The 23556-nt window shown below is 43.1% G+C and overlaps 1 protein-coding gene across 3 annotated transcripts in view; it reads left to right on the plus strand.

The window, feature by feature from the left end:
• The first annotated feature begins 9903 nt into the window (after positions 1-9903).
• The window catches only part of TP53BP2 (tumor protein p53 binding protein 2), a 67738-nt gene continuing 54085 nt past the window's right edge, over positions 9904-23556 (plus strand). For 2 of the 3 annotated variants that reach the window (XM_070385454.1, XM_005903726.3), the window contains exon 1: positions 9905-10194. Coding sequence is in view for 2 of the 3 variants with exons in the window: in XM_005903726.3 (XP_005903788.1) it covers positions 10168-10194 (27 nt within the window). In the remaining variant the exon portion in view is untranslated. Of the gene's footprint in view, positions 10195-23556 lie in introns of all 3 variants that reach the window. The other variant, XM_070385456.1, reaches the window with a different exon arrangement.

A 23556-nucleotide genomic window follows, 5' to 3' on the forward strand; every position in this document is an offset into this window, starting at 1 on the left:
TCAGTTTTATTGTCTTCTAAGTATACCTTCTCTGTGGGTCTTTTTTAAAGCTTCCTGTGGGGCTTAACAAGAGCACTAAGAACTGAGTTCAGCCAAGACTTTTAGAAATGAGTGTTCTCAACTGTCAATTAATAACTAACTTGAGTGTTGCAAATAATTGGTACTGAAACTGAGTTATGGACTTCACATAAATGGGGTTTAAATGACAGTACAGAAAATCCAATTCATTTCTCATTCAATTGGTTATCTTTAGCTATTGGCAAAAAATTTATAGTAGCAACATGATTGCATTCATTCAATACTTGACAATGAAACATTGTGTGCTAGGCTAAAAGGAATATCAAAAACTTTAAGAATTGGTCCTTTCCCCAAAGGAACTTTGGTCATGAATCTGTAAAACCACAGTGGTTTTCATGGGCACTCTTGAAAAATATTTGAATAAATCCCAAATTTAAAAATCATTTTAAACAGCCCATTTAAAATGGTTTTAAATAGAACTGACTAGACCTCAGTTCATTCTGGGCTAACATAGAGTATTTTAATAAAGACCAGGAGGAAATACATGTACTTTTCTCACAGTGAAATAAAAACCCATCTGCACTGGGGAGAAAGCCACAGCAGGCTCTGTTGATGGCCAATGTCCTTGGTGACATCTCAGCACTTAAAAGTGTCCATTTTCAGCATTTCAGGCTAGACTTCTCTTGCTTGCTCACTAACTTTCTGAAATCTCATCAGGTGGACTGACTTTCTTTTCAAATGCTGTGCAGTAATTATCAATAGAGTCATGCTACGGATGATGACGTCATAGACAATCAGCAGAAGGGCAAGCACCTCAGTTTGTTTTTCAGCAATGGGTTTTATTTAGTTCCATAGATCCTTTGACTCAACTGGAACATTTTATAGGCATTTATGAGATGGCTTTTTGGGGTGATGAGTATACTGTATGGCCATAGGATTGGAAAACTGTACAATTATGGCTGTTACAGATAGTTACGTACTGAATTGTGTCATCCCCTCATTCATATTTTGAAGCACTGCCACCCTCCCTTCCACACTCCCATCCCCCCCAAAGCTCCCCTCCATGTGATGATATTTGAGGGTGGGGCTTTGGGGAGATAATTAGGTTTAGCTCAAGTCTTAAAGGTGGAGCCCTCATGATGGGATTCTCCCTCTTATAGGAAGAGACACCAGAGAGTTTGCTTCCTCTTTCTGTCTCTGCTGTGTGTGGATAAATGCTAAGACATAGTTTGCCAGCTAGGAAGAGGGCCCTTACCTGGAAACCAAACTGGCTGACACCTTGGTCTTGGACTTCCCAGCCTTCAGAACCATTAAAAAAAAAAAAAAGTAAACTCCTATAGTGTAAGCCACTTATTCTATGCTATTTTGTTATGGCAGCCTGAGCTGACTAATGCACTGGCTTTAATCACATGCACTGCAGACAAATGAACAATTCATTTATTCACTCTTTTGTTCATTCAAACACACTGGGCCCTATTTTAAGTCTGAAGAATCAGTGGTAAACAAGGATGAGTTGAAATTCCTACCCTATGGTTCAAAGTCTTGTGAGAGAGAAAGCATTAATTGAATGACACTTGAAACACAAATCATCTGAATATCCTGTGGTGACACATGGCATAAAGGTGAGGTCCTCGGAGTATGCTGCCATATGTCCTGGAGGAAGCACAGAGGGGGAAAGGGATTGAAAAAGGATGGTTCGGCTGAGTCTCAGGAAGGGAGGGGACTGTGGTACCTGTTAAGGAGAGGGGATGGGCGGGGACAGACAATCAGGGCTTGGAGGCAATGTTAAGGAAAGACTTTAAGTAGGGCTGTCTATGATAAGACAAGTGAGAAATGGTGGTGGCTTTAACAGGGTGGTGGTGGTGATGGAAAATGGGGAGTTTGAAGAAATGTTTAAGAAATAGAATGAACAGGGGACTTCCCTGGTGGTGGTCGAGTGGTTAACACTCCATGCTTCCATGGCAGGGGATATGGGTTTGATCCCTGGTTGGAGAATAAGATCCTACATGCCACATGGCATGCCCCCCCCAAAAAAAAATATATATATCCAAAAACGGAAAGAGAATGAACAGAGTTTGATGACTGAATACATGTTGGAGATAAGGAAGAAATAAAGTTAAGCATGATTCCTGAGTTATTGGCTTGAGAAAATGGATGAACACATGTGCCATTCACAGAGACAGAACATACTGGGGAGAAAGACTATACCTTTGGTTTTAGAGCAGTTGAACTTGCAATACTTTGAGACAGCCAAGAGGAAACATCTAATGGACAGCTGGATATAACTGAATATAGATATTCAGCACTCTTCAGTAGAACTTTCTGTAATGATGGAACTATTCTGTATCTATATTGTTCACTATTTTAATCACTACTGGCCACTTACATTTGAATGAATTAAGGTTAAAATTTTAGTTTCTCAGTTGCACCAGCCACATTTCAAAGGCTCAGTAGCTATATATAGTTAGTGACTTTGCCCCTGGATAGCTAAGTTCTAGAGCCCAGAGAAGCAGTCTGGTTTGGAAATACAAAAATTCACACCATGTGTATATGAGGTTTAAGACTGAGGATAAGATTGTCTAGGAAGAAGGCAGTCAGTGAAAAAAGAAAATAGCTAGGATTGAGCCTTAAGGACCTTCAACATGTAAAGGCTGGTAAGGAGGAAGGAATCTTCAAAAGACACAGAGAACAGACTTCCCTGGCAGACCAGTGTTTGGAGTTTGCCTTCCAATGCAGGGGATACTGGTTCGACTCCTGGTTGTGAAGCTAAGATCCCACATGCCTGGTGGCCAAAAAACCAAAATGTAAAACAGAAGCAATATTGTAACAAATTCAATAAAGAATTTAAAAATGGTCCACATGAAGAAAAATCTTGGAAAAAAAAAAAAAAGACAGAGAAGAAGCAGGGAGAGAATTAGGAGGAAAACCACGAGAACACTGTCCTAAAAGGCAAGGGAGAGGGGTGTTTTGGGGTTTCCCAGGTAGCTCAGCGGTAAAGAATCTGCCTGCAATGCAGAAATCACAGGAGACATAGGTTTGATCCCTGGGTCGGGAAGATCCCCTGGAGAAGAGAATGGCTACCACTCCAGTATTCTTGCCTGGAGAATTCCATGGACTGAGGAACCTGGCAGGCTACATTCCATAGGGTCTCAAAGAGTCAGCACAACTGAAGTGACTTAGCATGCAAAGAGGTGTTTTGAAAGGGAGAGAATGAGCCATGGCTCCATGCTGGTGGAAGATCAAGAAAGAGGAAGACTGAAAATGTTCATTGCATCAGTGGAATAGAGGTCACCAGTGACTGCAGCAAAAGCTCTTTCAGAAGAGGGATGGAGTTGGAAGGCAGACTGGGTGCGGGAGTGGGAGGTGGAGTATGGAAAGAGAAATGACAACAGAAGCTAAGAAACCCGGAGCTCCTAGTTCCATGACTTTCAGTAAGCAAGGAATTATTTAAACCAAATCAAGGTACACAGATATATGTTTTCAAAGCTCTGAGTTTATCTTGCCAAGTTAACAATGGAGAATATTTTTTCCATGTATTTGGGGAGGTATTGTTTCTCCTTTCTACCCTGACTGTCTTGGAAAGTAGGTATGAGTTGCTGCTGCTGCTGTGTCGCTTCAGTCATGTCCGACTCTGTGCAACCCCAGAGACCGCAGCCCACCAGGCTCCCCCGTCCCTGCAATTCTCTAGGCAAGAACACTGGAGTGGGTTGCCATTTCCTTATCCAGTGCATGAAACTGAAAAGTCAAAGTGAAGTCGCTCAGTCGTGTCCGACTCTTAGCAACCCCATGGACTGCAGCCTACCAGGCTCCTCCGTCCATGGGATTTTCCAGGCAAGAGTACTGGAGTGGGGTGCCATTGCCTTCTCCTAGGTGTGAGCTAGACCAAGCAAAAGCTGGGAGGCCATGTATGGAGTATTCTTTACCCTAATAGCAAGAGTAAGCAATGGAAGGGTTTTCTTAAAAACTTTTTTATTATCCAGAATTTAGAGTAAACACAAGAAGACAGAAAAGCATAATTAACTTTGACGTGCATTTATCACCTGGCTCCAATGTTCTTCAGCCCTCAACTCTACCCTATCCATGTGCCCATCCCCTTGGATTAAAGACTTTTAAGCATGGGAGTGACACAATTACACTTCTGTTACAAAGATCATCCTTATTGCTCTTAGAGCAGGAGTGGCAAATTTCCTCTTTAAAGGGCCAGATAATATTTTAGGCTTCGCAGGCCATACAGTCTCTACCACAACTACCCAACTCCCCTGTTGTGGTGTGAAAGCAGCCACAGACAATATGTAAACAAGTAAGTGTGACTGTGTTCCAATAAAACTGTCCTTAAGGACACTGAAATTGGAATTTTGTATAATTTTTATGTGTCACAAAGTGTTCTTCTTTTGCTTCCTCCCCTCTGCCCTGAGCATTAAAAAAAAAAAAAAATGTAAAAACCATTTTGCTCATCGGCAATACAAAAACTGGAGGAGGATAGATTTGGCCAGTTATCTGCCAACTCCTAGGGTGGAGGGTGGACTGGAGGGGCCAGGGCAGAAAGCCCCGCTGAGGCTATTGCAGGGGTCAAGAACACAACCTCACTATGCCCAGCAAAGAGAAAAGAGAGCATGGTAAATACTGACTTGTTTTGTGGTTTTGTTTAGTTCGTTTAGTTGCTCTGTTGTTTCCGACTCTTTTGTGATCCCGTGGACTATAGCCTGCCAGTCTCCTCTGTCCAAGGAATTTTCTAGGAAAACTAGAGTGGGTTGCCATTTCCTTCTTCAGGGGATCTTCCTGACCCAGGTGTCAAATCCCTGTCTCCTGCATTGGCAGGTGGGTTCTTTACCACTGAATCACCAGGGAAGCCCAAACACCGATTAAGTACCATCAGTTTTACATTTATTGAGTACCTGTTATGGCCTAGGCACAACATTAAGGCTGAAGATACACAGATTTGCCACTGAGTAAATAGATGAATAGATTTTGCCACTGAGTCTAGCTGGAGAGACAGATATATTTTTCTATATCATATAGTAAGTACAACAATACATACATTTTATATATACATATATAGGGCTATGGAATATAGATGAGATATTGATTAATTCTGGTGGAGAAACAGCAAACATGAGCCGCAAGAATGACATTTAGGTAGGCACTTAAAAGGCTAGCAGAAGTAGGATGAGGGGAAGATAGTCAAAGCAATGAGAAAAGCATGGATGGCATTAAGGAGGCTTGAAATGGAAGCTTCTGTCCCATCTCTGTCTTTTGGTTACTGTTAATTTAAAGAGAATGCAGGAGAGAACCAGATAAATTTGATGGGAGTATCTGAGGTTTCAAGAAGGAGCATAATGGGTAGAACATCAAATGGTCCCACATGATACATCCAGACCGTGGCTACATCTTCTACCTCCCTGACCACTCTCCTCCTCACTCACTCAAGGCCAGGCACATTGGCCTTTGTTGCTGTTTCTTTAATTGCACACTCTATGGGGTCACACAGAGTCGGATACGACTGAAGCGACTTAGCAGCAGCAGCAGCAGCCTCAGGCTCTTCCACTGCCTAGAGTCTGATTTTGTCCTTCACTTCATCCATAAGAGGCCTTTTCTAAGCACTCTATCCAAAACAGACTTTACCCTCTTTTGTGTACCTAGCTGTTCCCCATCCCTGACCCAAAGCATTTATTATAACCTCATTCATTTATTGTCTAACTCCCTGACGTGAACACAAGCTTCATGAAGGCAGAGTCTTTGTTTTGTAGGCTGTTGTAGCTCTAGAGTCTAGAACAGTGCCTGGCAAAATACAGGCACACAGTTGTAAAGTGAATCCACAGGAACTCCCTTGGTGGTCCAGTGGCTAAGATTCTGCACTTCAAATGCAGGGGGCCTGGGTTTGATCCCTTTCACTTTTCACTTTCATGCACTGGAGAAGGAAATGGCAACCCACTCCAGTGTTCTTGCCTGGAGAATCCCAGGGACGGGGGAGCCTGGTGGGCTGCCGTCTCTGGGGTCGCAAAGAGTCGGACACGATTGAAGTGACTTAGCAGCAGCAGCAGGGAACTAGATTCCACATGCCACAGCTAAGAGTTTCTTTGCCTTCTGCCACTTAAGATCCTGCAAAGAAGATAGAGGGTCCTGAGTGCTGCAACTAAGATCCAGTGCAGCCAAACAAAATAAATATTTATTTTCTTTTTTTTTAAAGAAAAGAATCCACAGTAGGAGAGGGAAGGAGAGGAAGAACGCAGAGAAGGCCACATAGGTTGGAGGTGGAGAAAATGATATTGCAGGAGTGTAGTGCAAGCCCCAGTAGCCTCAATATCATTGGGTAAGGAAGATGGGAGTTCATCTCCTGAGGGGGAGAGAGAGGGATGCAAGGTTTGCGACACTGTGGGAAACGGGAAAGAAAGTAACATGGGGAGGAAGTTGGGAACACAAACATCTGAACTCAAGCCAAACAGGTAATTGTACTGTGGCTGGGGGTGAGGTGAGATCCAAAGAGAAGACAGCAGCTCCCCACCCAGCGAGTGGTGATTTATCTTTCTCAGAGTTGACTGCAGAATTATCGAGTTAGGAGAATGATAGGTTCTCCACGAATAAGCAGGTGAGAGTGGGCATGAAGAAAGAGATGGAAGGAAGAAAACAGCTTATCTGAGAGCTCAGTATGATGGCACAGAATTTGAACAAATGAAACCAAAGCACAGACAAGGTTTCTTTGGTTTCATGCTTCTATGCTAAAAAAAAAAAAAAAGGAGAGAAAGAAAACAAAACAAAACCCTCAAACAGAAACATACCTGCTCTTTGGCAGCAGGGAATTCTCAATTGGCTGGAAGTAGGTTTCGGGACACACTGCCAGGTGCTATCCCCTTTTCTTTCCTGTTCTTAGGAGAAACAAGCAGCAAAACAGCCCGTTCGTGAAAAAAAGGCAGTAAAAAAATAGACCCGGGCCATCATATCCCAATTCTTCTCTCCTTTCTTCTACTTTGGTTATTATTTTATTAATAAGTCAGGGCTGCCAATTCTCCCTCTAAATATAATTTACTATTGTGTGTGACCAGTAACACACAGTGTTTTTTGGATATGAAGGAGAGATGTTTTCTCATTGTTGAGAATGGGAGGTTTAGTGATTGATACCCAGAATTCTTTCTCTGGATGACCTAGATCGTGGTCGTTTCTGAGACTTTATTTGTAGTTGTTTCTGATATTTCTTTGCATGCAAGAAAATAATGAAAGTCAGTGGAATATGAGATAGGTTTTTTCGGTTATATAGTCCCTGCAGGTTGCCAATAGGCAGTCTTGGTTCCCATAAATGTGCTAAAATCCAAGATTAGGGCTTTTTAAAATTAAGATTCTCAAATTTAACGATTGCCTCTTCCTGCAACATGCTCCACTCAGGGTTTTTCTCAGTCTTGGTGGGTAGCAATTTCCATTCTTTAGGACAAAAGCCTTGGACTTCTCTTTGACTTTTTACTCTCCTATTCCATATCTACCTTGTCACAAAATTCTATGAGTTTGACCTTCAAAATACATCTCACATCTGACTACTTTTCACAATGTTCACCATTACTGCCCAAGCCACTTTCATCTTTTTCTTGGATTATTGCAAGCTCTTCCTACAGGTTCTCTGCTAAACTTTCAGTCTGTTTACCACAGCAGCTAGTGTGATTCCATTAAAACAGAAGTCATATCATGGTAGCCATTGGTTAAATTTTTTCTATGACTTAACCACTTCACTCAGAGTAAGAGCCAAAGTTCTTATAATGGCTCGTAAGGCTGTACATTATCTGGCTCTTTATTTCACTCTACCTCATCTTCTGCTTCTCTCTACCTTATCCAGTCCGCTCTAGCCATCCAGGCTTCCTTGAGGGTCCTGGAAACACCAAGTAGGCTCCTACCTCAAGGCCTTAGCACTGGCTGTTCCCTCTGCTTGGAAGCCTTCATGAAGGCTGCAGTTTACTCCTTCAAGTCTGTGCTCACATATCATCTTTTCAGTGAGGTCTACCTCGACCACTTGATTTAAAATTTCACCTGCATGCCTCATCCCCTTAATTTTTGTCTATTTGGTCATTTTTTTTTGGACTGGCTGAGATAATTGGTAATTTATGTAAATATTAATTATTAATATACTCAGCTACTGATTTTACTGTCCACCTAATTTTGTTGTCTTCATTAATGTATCCCTATACTTAGAAGAATACTCAGCATGTAGTAAATATTAGACAAATATTTACTGAATAAAAGGATGAATTTCCTTTACAATTTAGGACAATCCTCTTAAAATAACTAGGCTTTACACTGGATTTTTGGAGAATTTTTGATTCTAATTGAATTAGCCATAGCTTAATATATTAGTATTTCCAGATATGTAGCTGGGATAAGAAGGCTAAGAGTTTGATGATGGAGATTCTGGTTAGCGATATATTGGACTATAAGACTCTTGAGAGTCCCTTGGACATCACACCAGTCAATCCTGAAGGAAATCAACCCTGAGTATTCACTGGAAGGACTGATGCTGAAGCTGAAGCTCCAATATTTTGACCTGATGTGAAGAGTCAACTCATTGGAAAAGGCCATGATACTGGGAAAGATTGACGGCAGGAGGAGAACAGGGCGACAGAAGATGAGATGGTTGGATGGCATCATCGACTCAATGGGTATGAGTTTGAGCAAGCTCTGGGAGCTGGTGATGGACAGGGAATCCTGGCGTGCTGCAACCCATGGCGTCCCACAGAGTTGGACACGACTGAGCGACTGACCAACAATATTGGACTAAGAAAGATCTGTCCATGCTTGAGGCTAGATGAATGCAGGGGCTTTATTCCACTTCATCTCGCTCACAAGGACAATTTAAACAGAACTACAGTTTCCTGTAGTTAGGGTTCCAGGAATCTGTGTCCTTGGAAGGTGGAAGAAGGTGCCTAAACCAGCTCTGCTGCTCTTTCAAAATGAGCCACTGCAATTCTCCTAGGCAAAGGGAGCAGAGTGTGTGGCCATTTCCGAGACTGTCCTGAGGGTGTAACGAGTACCCTTCAGAGAGGAAATCCAGGACTTTTTAGAATAGCAGAAAAAGAAGCTCCTCGGAAAGCTGCTTCAAACTTTTTTTGGTTTTATTTACTTATTTTTATTGTGGTAAAACAAACAAAATTGATCATTTTAGTTATTTTTGAATGTTCGGGGTTTTGTTGTTTGTTTTTAGTTACAGAAAGTCACACAGAGTTCTAAACTAGAGTTTGGGCGATGCAGAAGAGAGGGAAGGCGACAGCCCGAGGACTCCTCCACCAGGAACTCTCGGAATGCAGTGCCGGCTGAGACGGCCCCGCCGATCTCCATTTTGCTGGGACCGGGCCGTCGCCGGAGCCTCCAGGGACCTCGGCCACTCCAGCCCCGCGGCTGGGTCCTCCCAGGAGGTACGGTCGTCTGGCTCCGGCCGAGGCCGGCGGCGGTGCTCCGGGGAGGAACCGTCCAGGTGCCGAGTTTCCGCCCAGGATTCAGCCCCCACTCCCCCCGCTTTCCCCCCACCCCGACCCAGTTCGAAACTGCGGGGAGGTGACGGCCGCAGCAACACGGGGGTTCGTCCGGCGCTTTCCTTATTTTGTCTTCCAGAGGCGGCCTCAGAGTCCTCGGCTCCGCCTGCGGGCGCGCGCGCGCTCTGGTGGCTCCGCCGCGCGCGCCCCCGGTAACTTGTCATCCCGAAGGCAAATAAAGGCGGCGCGGCCCCGCCGCCCCGGGCGCGCTCCCGCCCCCGGCCTCCCTCCCGCCGCGGGCCCGCGCGGCTCCGTCCCCGCGGCCTCCCCTCCCCCACCCCGCCTCGCGCGCCGCGGGCGGGGCCCCGCGCGGGGGGCGGAGCCGGCGCGGGCGGCGGGGGCCAGGCCCGGGGATTAGTTGGTTTCGGAGCCGAGGAGGGAGTCCGGGCCGTGGCGAGCGCGGAGCAGACAAAGCCACGTACGGGGGGGCCTGGCCGGAGGTGGGCTCGGGGCTCGGTGGCGCCCCAGCCCGCACTGAGAGCTTTGGGGACCCGCACGCCGCCCCGCCACCCGCCGCCTCTTTGCAACAGGTCCGCCGCCTTCGGGCGGCCTCCCTCTGCGCTCCCCTCCCCCGCACCGTGCGACCCCCACACTCCGGGGTGCCTCCGCTTGGCTCCGGGCCGTCATCTCGCCACCAGCTTCGATGCGGTTCGGGTCCAAAATGATGCCGGTAAGCGGACGGGCGGTAGGGGCCGGGACCGGAAGTGTGCGGGGTCGCGGGCAGGGGTCTGGTGCCCGCCTTCGTGCGGATCCTGAGCAGAGCCCGGGGATGGCGGCTGCGGGGGGCTGAGTCCGCGTCGCGGGTGGTCCGTGCATAGCTCACCTCCCGCGAGCGGCTCCATCCTCCCCACCCCAAGCTCCCGCGTGCGGGAACGGGGAGACCCTCACCGAGGGTAGGGGTCCCAGCAACTGCTCCCGAGCCGGTGCGGCAGCCACTCTAAAGTTTTCTTTTTCTGTCTGGCTGGGTCCTGACTTTTTTTTTGCAGTTCCTGAAGGTCAAGAACAAGGGAACCGGGAATCTTATTTGCTTTGTCTTAAAAAAAACAAGAAACAACTTCAAGTTGGCATGAAATACACGTACCGAAAAGCGTACCTTTTGTTTTCAGTTGAATTTCGATCTTGATATCGGTGATGGCCAACTCTTTTTATCTGGAAACTGATTTTAATAAATGAAGCCTCAAAGTTTTTGATAGCAGTAAAAACGCATTTGCCTGGCTCCCACCGTTTCCACAGCTTGTTTAGCGAGCCCTCGGAGAAGGTTGGTGAGTTCTTTATAGACTCCGTAGGCTTTCGACGTGTCCACCAGGCCACACAGGTGAACAACAGGTTTGAGACGTTTGAAATGCCCTTTTTCTTCAACGGTCGCAGAAGCTGGAGGGTTGCAGTGGCTTATGCAGATTTCAGTAGCGTGTTTCCTCGAGGAAATTGTATGTGCTTTACACTTCTGCCACTGAAGCAGGATTATCTTGCAGTCGAGCGATGTTTTCTTATGGCTTCATTTGTGGAAACAAAGAAATCACTTTTCTTTTACTTTTATAGAGTCTGTGGAATGAGTGAGGACAAATTTTGTGTATATGCAGTCACAGATGCAGAATACACTATCTTCTGGCCCCTTAGCTTGTGTTGTGGGAGGGTTTCTTAAACTTTCACATACTGGACACATTTGATTGATTGGTTTTGATAATTCAGTTTAGATGGTTTGGGATATTTTGTCCTGCCAGGATTCAGAGAATTTGAAAGTGTTAATAGCATTATGTGTCCTTTTTTAGTTTGATACCTGGTTATGGAGTTAGGTTTGTGATGTGAATGACCAATATTTAAAATATGGAGAAGGGTGAGGGATTTTGTCATTAAAATGTTTTATTCCTTGTATTTACATTTCTTTGCCTAAAAATAACTTTCACAGTTTGTGATTTTTTTCCTTAAAAATAGGAGCAAGACAAGTGTTTGTTGTTGCGGTATGATTTCTTTCTTAAAGATCAGCTGTATGTTAAGGTATTCTTTGGCCATTATTAATGATGATGAAAGTTTTCCTTCTTACATACCAGATCATCACAATGTATAGAAAGTTATATAGCTCTTTAGGCTTTTGCCTTTCCTAACGTCAGTAGAATCTTTTTAAAAAAGATTTATTTTTCTTAGACTGTGCCGGGTCTTCCTTGCCGCCCGTGGACTTCGTCTAGTTGCCGGGAGCGAGGGCCACTCTTCGTTGTGGTGCGTGGGCTTCTCATTGCAGTGACTTCTCTTGTTGTGGGCACAGGCCCCAGAGTGCTGCCTCAGTAGCTGTGGCACACGGACTTTGCTGCTCCTTGGCATGTGGGATCTTCCTGGACCGGGGATCAAACCCGTGGCCCCTGAATGGCAGGCAGATTCTTAACCATTGGACCACCAAGGAAACCCTGTCAGTAGAATCTAACAGGACTCATGATGTGGTGGCATGTGCAGTATTTGCTCAGCTCCTACCTTTGTGACCATAGCCTTTTTTCTTTCTTAGTGTTTTGTTTCACCATCTGTAAAATGGGGGTTTTAGTAGTAACCTAGCTTTAGGATGTTTGTGAGGATTAGAGTTATTGTTTATGAAACAGTTAGTGCCTCCTTGCCTCTCTCGGGATAGTTGCTAGATAAGAACTTCTCTTGAATTTGTAACATTGGTTAGGTTAAACTGGAGATTCTTATACTTGCGACACATAAAAAATATGAAAAAAAATTTCATTTATTAACCTCTTGTTATATCTTTATCCTGTAATAGTTGGGATATTTGAAAATAAGACTGTTTTCTTAAATATATCTCTTCTCTTTAGCTTTTAATAGGGATTTTTATTCCATCATCAAGTGAGGTTTTAAATTTATTACTTTGAAAAACTAACCAATTTATCAAAAAAAAGCACTTTGCTTAATAGGGAAAAATGGATAGTCTCAGAATGTAGACAATTACCTTGATATGCTTTCTTGTTGAGGTGAGATGTTCATAACATAAAAATGACAGTTTTAACCATTTTAAAATGTACAGTTCTGTGACATTAAGAATACATTTTTAAAATTGCTTTTACAGGAATGCTGGAGATAACAACTTGCTATTTAGACTGCATTATATTAAAGTTGTGCAAATAAATTGTGTTCATGTGTTTTCTCAACAAATGGTAGAGAATCAAGTGAATTTCTTTCATGTGGGACATGAAGTGATAATTGGATCCCAAATCAGAAGGGGATGATGCATTTTAGTAGGCTAACTAAAAATAAGTAGGCAAGTGCTGAGAATCACAGTAGAGATAATGATAGGGTACTGCAGAAAAGGGTGTAATAATTACACTCATTTTGAGATACCTGCCATAGTTGGTATGTCTGGTTCTGTGATATTTCCACAACTTGGTGAGGAGAAACTGATTACTCCTTCCTACTTGACACTGTATCTTTTTCTTCATTAAAGAAACATTATTTGTAGTTTGGCAGTATGGCTGTTTAATGAGGCATTCTCATGTTGTATTTATCAACTAAAGGGAAATCGTCATTAAAAGCAACATTTCTCAGCTGTTTAAAATTATATCAGATATCTTTTTTCATTACTTTTCGTTTTGTGAAGTGTTTTATTCAAACAAGAATATTTTTATGAAAGAGCTTGCTGCTGCTGCTGCCAAGTTGCTTCAGTCGTGTCCGACTCTGTGCAACCCCAGAGACGGCAGCCCACCAGGCTCCCCCGTCCCTGGGATTCTCCAGGCAAGAACACTGGAGTGGGTATGAAAGAGCTTAGCTAACTCTAAAAGCATTCCCTGTTCTTTTTAGATACAGTTTGATAACAATTTCTGTTTGTACCTGCTGCTCAAAGGTAAATGAAAAAAACCTGCTCACAAAACCACACACAGTGTTCCACAGTGCCGTGTGGAAGGCCAGAGGACTTGAATTTGCCTGTCTCAGTGGTTGATGTCATATATGTGGCATTTATATTCAGCTGTGATAGAAAATGAACTGTATCTGTGCTGTCCAGTGTGGTAGCCACCAGCCACCCGCAGCTACTGCACTTAAAATGGGACTAATGAGACCAAGGAATTGAATTTAAAAAAAAATTTAATTATATCTAAATAGCCACATATGCCTGATGGTCACTGACTGTATCGACAGGGCAGTCGGTTTGATGAAGGGGCACAAAGGAGCATTTTACATTTGAATCCCATATTTGCAGCTTCACATTTACGTTAATACTTTAAATGAAATTGTAATGGGTCGTTTATCCCTAATGACTTGGAAAATGGGTTTTCCGATTATTTAATTTAGTGTTCTGTTTAAATGAATTTCACCACAAAACCCTAATATGGATAATATTTTGGAGAAAATAATAGCTTATTTTAAAGAGCTCAGTTGAACTAATCATGATTTATTTTTAGGTTTATGGCATTTTATCTTTCAATGCTACAGAGGTATCATAATTACGCCTAGCAATTTCATTATGCTGTGAAATATCATCTGATTATTGGAATTTATAATTTTGGAAGTCTGGGACCAAAAAAATGGGATATTGCAGTAGCTCCTTTAGAAGTCTGATTCTTGGTCAATCAGATTTATGTATTTCTAAAGGCAGCTTAGTCAGCTCCCCAGCCTGAGAGCTTAACTTCTGCTGAAATACTTGTATTATTTTCATGTTTTAAAGTATTATTTGTATTATATACTGGTTTTCTTTGCACATACTTTCCCAAACTGAAATTGTGTTTTGAAATGACAAACCTTTCAAGTTGTAGCTTCGGAACATTGTATTATTATGATTATACCATGTTCTGAAAGAATTCCTTTTTGTTGTTGAGAAGTAATGCAGTCCATTAGCTTAGGTTTTATTTCAGAATAAAGTTTAAGGTAGGTTCTCTATAGAACTATAATTCTCAAAGGCTGTTAAACAAATCATCTATTTAAAAGAAAATGTGCAAAGTATCTCACATTTCCTGTGCTGTAGTGAAATTTGTTTCTTGTGACTTATGCTACACTAATTAAAAGCCGAAAAGTATTTTAACAATTTCTGTATTTTTACCTGTTTGAGAGAAACTGGATTTAGACTTTGTAAAGAACTGTAGCACAATCATACACCTGCTTATATTGTAAAAATTAACTTAGAATTTATCTGAGAGGGACACAGAGGGTCATTTATTCATACACTGCTTCTAGGAAGAACTGTTTTCTCTCTCTCTTTACATTCCCTGTCCCCCAGCAGCAGATGGTAAAAACAAGAAAACAAAACCTCTCTTTTCTGGAGCTTTTAAGGAACACTGTAGACCTTTATCTCTTGGTAATCTACCATAGTATGTGAGACTTCTTAAAAAGTCTTTCTAAAGTGAACCTAACACTGAGCCATTCTTGCAGCTCAGGTAAGGTCCAGCCTCTTTCTAGTTCAAATAGGGTAACAGCGTACCAATACATGTTGATATGATTTCCATCATGTACCATAAACCTCTGAATCAACCTGAATATTCATTGGAAGGACTGATGGTGAAGCTCCAATACTTGGACCACCTGATGTGAAGCGCCGACTCATTGGAAAAGACCCTGATGCTGGGAAAGATTGAGGGCAGGAGAAGGGGACAACAGAGGATGAGTTGGTTGGATGGCATCATCGACTCAATGGACATGAGTTTGAGCAAGCTCCGAGAGATAGTGAAGGTCAGGGAAGCCTGGCATGCTGCAGTCCGTGGGGTCGCAGAGTTAGACGTGACTGAGCGATTAAACAACAACCCTGTAAACCTCTCACCAGCCTTTTCTACTTACAAGTACTGCAAAGAACATGAAGAGTGGGATAGAAGAATTCAGGAATCCAGAGTGTTCTTTTCAGCTCATGCCACTTTTTCAAGTCAAACATTATTTAAATATTTCTCTTTTTTCATGATACTGAAGCAGGTACTGAACAGAACATTTTCTTTTAATCAGATGTCATTGAGAAAAGCAAAAACAGATGACAGACCTTGTGAGAGGTATACTTAGGCTGGAGTGGTAGGTGTGACAGTAAAATTTTTCATCTTGTTGGGGAGAGCTGAGAAGTCTTAGTCATTAGGAGAGCCTTCAGGAGCACTGAACATTAAGGACGCAGTGATTCTTAAAACATTCTGCATACTCTCTTATCAGAGGAAAACTCTCTTATCAAAGAAATGCAAATTCCCAACATAGTTAGAGCCTGTGTAGGAAAAGTAGCTTCACAGACTCTGCGACTGTGGCCGTTTTTAGCTTTTTTCTGCTTAATATTTATCCAAACACAAATGATTCATTTGGTTAACGGAACCAGATTTTTCATTGAAAATTTTCACGGGACCAATAAATACTGAATTTTCCCTTTTGAAATGCGTACTTCAGTGGTTGTTCTAGAAACAGATTTGTGACTTAGTACTATTTATTTAAATTTCCAACATTTCAACCAGAAATCCTTAAGACACAAGTTTAGAAAAGTAATAGAGAATCATAAGGAGTAAACTATTGTAAAATATTGCTTTAAACTACTAGTGGTAATAATAAGAAATGATCCAGACAGTGTATTAATCTTCCGTAGTGGAAAGAATAATTTCTCTGTCAACTGGTATGGTTGAAAGCCCCATGCTTTTATTTTCCACCCAGGGTGGAGAGGGAGCTTCTGCTGGAACCCCTTGTGTGCCCAACACCTGCCCCTCTGTTGGGCTGCTCATCTCAGATAATCCGGTTTTGACCCTGTGAAGCAAGGCTTCCCCCTTCTCATGTAACAAAGAATTTGAAGCCCATAGGGTTTTAGTAATTTACCCTGGGTCACTTGGCAGAAATGAGATGAGAACCAGGTCCACCTGTGAAGAAATGCTCTAGAATGTTTCTGTATACTTATCAAGACAGTAGTCATGGTATTCTTTTGGCTAATGACAACTTCAAATACTGGTTTATAGAGCATAACTCTAATTATTTTTGACTTTAAGGAAAACAGAGATATCTTCCCATATGTAAATCCACACTGGGTGATAAATTTGGTAAATGGTTCTCTTATCAAGTTTCGACTGATGTGGAGCTGACCTCACCCTGTGCAAAGGAAATGGCTCAGTGACTATTATTTTTTTCTACCTTTAATGCTTCTATAGAGATCTCGGCTCTTTCGCATCATCTGGGAAAGAGAAGGGGTGTAATGATTGCTTTTTTCTTCTTCTTCTTTCTTTGATACAGTTGCCTTTTGTCTGAGGGGTATTGGATAATCTTGCTTTTGATGGTATGTTTAAACAGGGTGTGAACGTTGTGAGGTAGGAGAGTAAGGGTCAGAGTGGAATGGGTGGTTAAGAGCCACGGAGGGCAGGGAACTAGAGAGTCTGCTGTGAGGTTGCCGTCTTTATTGTGCAGTCTTTTCCAGGGGCTTGAGAGGTGAATCTGTGACTTGGAGGAATGCCCACTGCTGGCAGAATCTCCAGATGAGGACAAAGTGATAGCATCTCCCCTTGCTGCCCCAGGGTGGTGTGTATAGTGAGGAAGAGTGATTCCATTTAATCAGATGAATTTATTGGAAATAAACTGGAGACTGGTATGGAATGAAATCATATTAAATCAGTGATCTTCCTTCTTCCTTATTAACCTGCTGATTGTTTTTGGATGGCCTTTTGGGGACAACATCTGTTCAATAAGTGTGCAGTGAACACCCACTATATTCCAGGCACTGTTCTCAGTGCCATGGATACAGGAAAGAAGATGACAGTTTTCAAGGAGCGTACCTCTCCTGAAGCTTAGTGGGAGGCTTGGAGCGGAGAGGATATGGAAAGTAGAAACAAAACAAGAGAGTTATGTAGGATTTAAACAGCATGTGACTAGGACGGCTGCTGTAGATTGGTTGTCAGGGAAGTGACATCTTGGCTGAGACCTGTGCAGATCTGTGGGAGGAGCAAAAAGCTATGACAAACCTAGACAGCATATTAAAAAGCAGAGACATTACTTTGCTGACAGAGGTCCATATAGTCAAAGCTATGATTTTTCCAGTAGTCATGTATGGATGTGAGAGTTGGACCATAATGAAGGCTGAGTGCCAAAGAATTGATGCTTTTGAACTGTGGTGTTGGAGAGGACTCTCGAGAGTCCCTTGAACTGCAGGGAGATCAAATGAGTCAATCCTAAAGGAAATCAACCCTGAGTATTCATTGGAAGGACTGATGCTGGAGCTGAAGTTCCAGTATTTTGGCCACCTGATGCGAACTGACTCATTGGAAAAGACCCTGAGGCTGGGAAAGATTGAGGGCAGGAGGAGAAGGGGATGACAGCGGCTGAGATGGGTGGATGATATCATTGACTCAATGGACATGATTTTGAGCAAATCCCAAGAGATAGTGATAGGGAAGCCTGGCGTGCTGCAGTCCATGGGGTTGCAGAGTCGGACATGACTTAGTGACTGAACAACAACAACATATCAAGTAGGCAGAATTCCCAGGGGATGGTGCAAAGGCCTGGAGGAAGCAAGGGGGACTATGAGGCCGGAGCTTAGTGGTTGGGAGTGAGTGACTGGAGTGGAGGTAGAGAAGTGCAGCCTGTAGGCTTTCCTGGGCGGGGCGAAGAGTTTAGTTGCCAGGGGAAGGGATGTGACAGCCCCTGGAAAAGTTCTAAGGAGTAAAAGTGACATAGATGGAGAGATTAGAAAAGATGCCTCCATTGCTGTGTGAGAACAGATTGTGGAGGTGCCACAGCCAAAGAACTGGGAAATATGGGGGGAGCCTGACAGCCCTTGTGGTAGGAAGACAATGGAAAACCACCAAAGATGGATAAAAGCTTTATCATATACTGTGAGGGCCCAGCAGTTAGTGTGAACTCGCTGTGAACTCAGTCCATGCAGTGTGTGACTTGCTCTAGGCGTTCAGAAGCCCCAGGGATGAGAGAAGGGTTGATCTTACCCCAGGGTTGGGCATAAGATCAGGACAGGGATGGGCAGGGTTACTCCATGTCCACAAGCTCCTCCTGTGAGACTCAAGAGAAACCAGACTTGTTACATCCTTAAAGAGCTCTGCAGAGCTTTAGAGAAAGCCTGTCGCCGTGCGTGGAGATCAGTCCCTTGCGGATGCCTTAACCCTACAAGTATTTTACAACAACTGTGCCTTCCACCCCATGATCATCTACTTTGAAAGCTTCAAGTGCTTTCACCTACAAGTTCCTTCACCTTTTTTTTTTTTAATCAATGGTAATCTTCATTTTATTGACAAAGATACAAAACAGCCAATGACCTAGGAAATTGAAATCAGAGCTGACTTAAATTCTAGAAAGAGTCTCTTCCTGCCAGTGTTTTTCTGTATCACAGCAATATCTAGTTGCTAACTGCTAGCTATTGATAATTTGTGACGTGCAGGTTATTACTGGACTTCCCTGTGGCTCTGATAGTTAAGAATCTGCCTGAAATAGGGAGACCTGGGTTCGATTGCTGTGTTGGGAGGATCCCCTGGAAGAGGGCATGACAACCCACTCCAGTATTCTTGCCTGGAGAATCCCCATGGACAGAGGAGCCTGGTGGGCTACAGTCCATGGAGTCACAAAGAGTCAGAGATGACTGAGCGACTAAGCACAGCACAGGTTATTATTATTATTATTATTTTCTTGTAATTTGTTGATCTGGAAAAGGGGACTATTTTGGATACTAATTTTATTTTAAAGTTAAATAGGATCTTTCTCTGGTAGGTGTTGATCGCTGCTTTTGGTCACTAAGAGACCTGGATGTTATCCTGCATTCCATCCGTTCTTCCATTTTCTCCCATGATGGTTTCATCACTATGTCCCGGACTCCTCCTCTCTAGCCCCTGGTGCTCTTCTTCTGTGTTACCCCTCTCCTGCCTGGAAGGGGTGATCCTCTCCTTATTTATACCTTTACTGTCCTTCACCCCGTCAGTCCATCTCCACACTACTTCCATGGTGATCTGAGATAGTGTCTGTTGCTCCCCCTGTCCAGAATTCTTCAAGACTGACTTGTATTACCTATAGCATACCACCATAATCTCCTTAGCTAGATCCAAAGTTTCCTTATCATCTGGCCCAGTGGATTTCAGCCTTTTTTGTGTCCAAATACACTTGTAGAATATTTGGCCTCTCAGTGGGGAAGGGAAGTGATCGAAAGACTCAAAACATGAAGCAACTCAGCCCTTCACACCCAGCGCCCGCTGCGGAGGGAAAGTAAGTGGTGTGTGTGCCTCGTGCCTGGCAGAAGGGCAGCCCCCTTCGCCCTGCTCAGCCGGCCTGCCTTCAGGATTGCAGGGCAGTTGGGGAAGAAGATCTGCTCACCGCCTCCTTCATGCTCCCAAGGGACGCTGTGTTAGGACTCTGTGGGGCTTGATGATCTGTTTTCCTCTAGCTGGCAGTGAGTTGCACCTTCTTGTATATTGACGTCCATCACCTGCTCTGCGCCGTCTGACTGGGCCTTAATTGTCAGTGTGAAATAAGTCGTGTATGTCCCGAGTTTCTGCGTCACAGCTGTGACTCAGGGGTTGAGAGGTGACCTGTTCCTTCTGTCTGACCTCCCACCTTCCTGGTTTCAGCAGTTCCGGGGCTGCGTGACGATAGCACGCCGGGTTTCCTCTCACTGCTGTGCCTTTACATGTGCCATTTTTCTGCCTGGACAGCCCTCTTCTTGTCTGACTCATCCTACCCTTTTCGGTTCAGTAGTATTCCTTGAGAGGGGTGGTTTTTTTTTTCCTGTTCTCACTGGACGTCATCTGAACCTCCACCAGGAAGTTCTCCGGTTGTGTCACGTGTTTGCGGGGCCCTGTGGGGCTTTGTGCTCTGTGTGCGGCTTGAGGGTGTGACCCATCCTCTAGTCTGTGTTTCTAACACTGAGCACAGTGTTTGACACACAGTGGCATTTAATAAATGTAGTTTGGGTGAATGAATGTTCTTATTTTTAATTTTCCTTGGGGAGGGTAGTGCTTGCCCATTTAAATATATGTCCATTGTTGGGAGAAGTTTCACAGAGGTGAAATCTTTGAACATAGAGGACCACTTCCATAGCAGACTGCCAGGTAGAAAGGAAAGAACTAGAAATCATGGATTGGTTGTGCTCAGGCGATCATGCATGGATCTTAAAAATACGGTGCTTACAGGGAGCTCTACTCTAGGGAACTTTTCCCATGGGTCTGTAATGACCTATATGCAAAAAGAATCTCAAAAAGAGTGGATATGTGTATATGTATCAGATTCACTTTGCTGTACACCTGAAACTAATACAATTGGGAAATCAACTATACTCCAGTAAAAATTGTTTAAAAATACAATGCTTAGTGAATAAAAGCAACAGATAGAGTGAAGTCTATGATGGTGCCTTTGTGTAAAATTAGACATGCTCCTAAGACAGCAGTGCTCAGCCTAGAAGAAAGTATACCAGCCAACATGAAGCTTATACAGAAGGGTTGAGGTAGGGATGGAGAATTAACTAGTCAAGTATATTTATTTAGTTCTTTTATTTTGTTGTTTGTTTATGGCAGATAGTGAAATCAGAGTAGCTTCAAGTGAGCAACTTTGATAGATATTTTGGAATTTGAAATCTTGCCTAAATCAGGCTTCTGGCATAGTTGAAAAGGAGAGAAAAGATTTCTTAGGTTATCCTAAAGTAAGCAGAATGCTTTGTTTTCTTCGCTTGAGACGTGGTCTGGCTCTGAGAAAACTCACTTTGCAGTTACACTGCGAGGTCACGTATAAGTGCTTCTTATGCCTGATGACGTGAACACACTGTTCACATCTGTTTCCTGTTCACATTCCCATCTTCCGGGGAACTTTGAGTCTCTGAGCCACAGTATCGGTTCAGTTGAACAATCACATATTCAGATTTGCTGTGTGTCAGACAGATACTGAGATTGTGTTTTTCGGGAGAGGAGAAAAACTGGGAGGAAGCATTTGAGGGCCAGAACTTCTGTACCAAAGGAATTTATAGACCAGTAAGACAGATAAGACCGGGATCCGGACAACTGTGATGTGAACAGTCGTCTGAGAAGCAGAGAGAAGGCGTCCTCCTGGCTCGAGGTGTGTGTCTGTGGGAGGGACAGGGCTGGAGGCAATTTTATGGTTTTGAATTATTCCAGAAAGCTTTTCGAGATTTCTCATTTGGTGATTTGAGGCTGTGACTGTGGAGCAGATAACTTCTATGTTTTAAGTCTTTATATTTCTTATAATTGATTGGAAGTTCCTTGAAATTAAAAATAGGCAAAGATAAAATACCACTGTATATGAATCTGATTTTTTTTTTTTAATTGAAGTATAGTTGATGTACAGGTAAGTTACAGGTTTAAAAGTCTGTGAAGTTTTGATTGTCACAGAGTTAACCATTGACATTTTAAGTTAATATACACTATACAGGTTAATATGCACTGCTGTTATCTATTGGTAAAAGAACTAATGCTGTAGTTCATTTACCCAGAAATTTAGTTTCATGTTACATCTCTGCTTATAAGCCCCAATGCAGTGGTTCTCAAACTTCAGTGGGATTGCTGGGCCATACCTCAAGGTTTTCTGATTCAGGAGGTCTAGGTGGGGGCCTGAGACTTTCTGTTTCTGGCAAGTTCCCAGCGATGCTGATACTGTTGGTCTGGGGACCATGCTTTGAGAACTACTCTAGTGATGTCCCTTATTCTTCAGCCTGTGTCCCTTATACTTGACCTCAAGGCCCTTTATCAGCTGTTTACCTGTCCATCCTTGTTCATATGTGCCTATATTCCTGATACACTGGCCTTCTTAGTGGTCACGGCACAGACCAAGCCTGTTCCCATCTCAGGGTTGTTGCCTGGAATGTCTTCCCTGGATGTTTCAAGAGGCTGGCTCCTTCCGCCTCAGTTCAGCTGCTCCTCTCTCAACCGTGATTAGCCATGTCCTGCCATCACCTGCATCTTTCTCTATCACATCACCTTTTATTGTGCTCGTTGATCAGTCTCTTCTCTCTGCCCTGAAGAATGCAGACTTTCCCATTCTCTGTGGGTGAATGAAAGATGTTGAAAACAACAAGAAGATGGGACTGAGAGGAAACCAAACCAGGAGCTCCTTTTGAATGACTGACGTTCATGAGAGAAGACTCTATGTCTCAGGGGAGGTGACTGCTCTCTGTTTTTGTAGATGAAGTGGTTATGTAATCAGACATCTAAAACCAGCTACTTTTCAGTATGTGATGAATTTTTTTCCCGCTATTAAAGTAACCATATTTACTATGTCATTTTTCTCAGAATGGTAGTTGTCTCAGAAAATGATTGTGTACTCTAGAAGATCCTGAATGAATGGCTAGGAAATGTGGTGAACTTTTTTAACTATTCAAATTTGTGTCATTGATTTCTAGATTCTACTCATTTGCTCTAGTGACCGAAGAAATAGTTTATAATATAAAGAAATCCTTTGAATATGATTTTATGGTTTTTCTTTATTTTTAATGAATCCTTTCTATTTAAAAAATTTATTTAATTTTATTTAAAAAACTTTCAGGCCACACCATGCAGCATGCAGGATCTTATGAGTTCCCTGATGAGAGCTGGAACCCGTGCCCCCTGCTGTGGAAGCATGGAGTCTTTTTTTTTTTTCTTTTAATTTATTTTTTAATTGGGGGAAAATTGCTTTACAATGTTGCGTTGGTTTCTGCCATACAACAGCAGACATCAGCCATAATTATACATATATCCTCTCGCTCTTGAGCCATCCTCCTCTCCATGCATCCCATCCCTCTAGGTCATCACAGAGCACCAGCCTGGGCTCCCTGTGTAATAGCTTTTCACCAGCTATCTGTTTTACACGTGATAGTGTATGTACGTCGATGCCGCTTTCTCTGTTCATCCCACTCTCTCTTTCCCTTACTGTGTCCATGAGTCCATTCTCTACATCTGTGTCTCCTCCATTCCTTCCCTGTGCATAGGTTCATCAATACCATTTTTCTAGACTCCTTATATATGTGTTGATATATGATATTTTTCTTTTTCTGACTGACTTCACTCTGTATAACAGACTGTAGGTTCATCTACCTCACTAGAACTGACTCCAAGTGGTTCCTTCTGTGGCTGAGTGTAATATTCCGTTGTATATATGAACCACATCTTCTTTATCCATTCATCTCTAGAAGGACATCCAG

Source organism: Bos mutus, chromosome 16 (assembly GCF_027580195.1).
Source record: "Bos mutus isolate GX-2022 chromosome 16, NWIPB_WYAK_1.1, whole genome shotgun sequence".
Classification (NCBI taxonomy): domain Eukaryota; kingdom Metazoa; phylum Chordata; class Mammalia; order Artiodactyla; family Bovidae; genus Bos; species Bos mutus.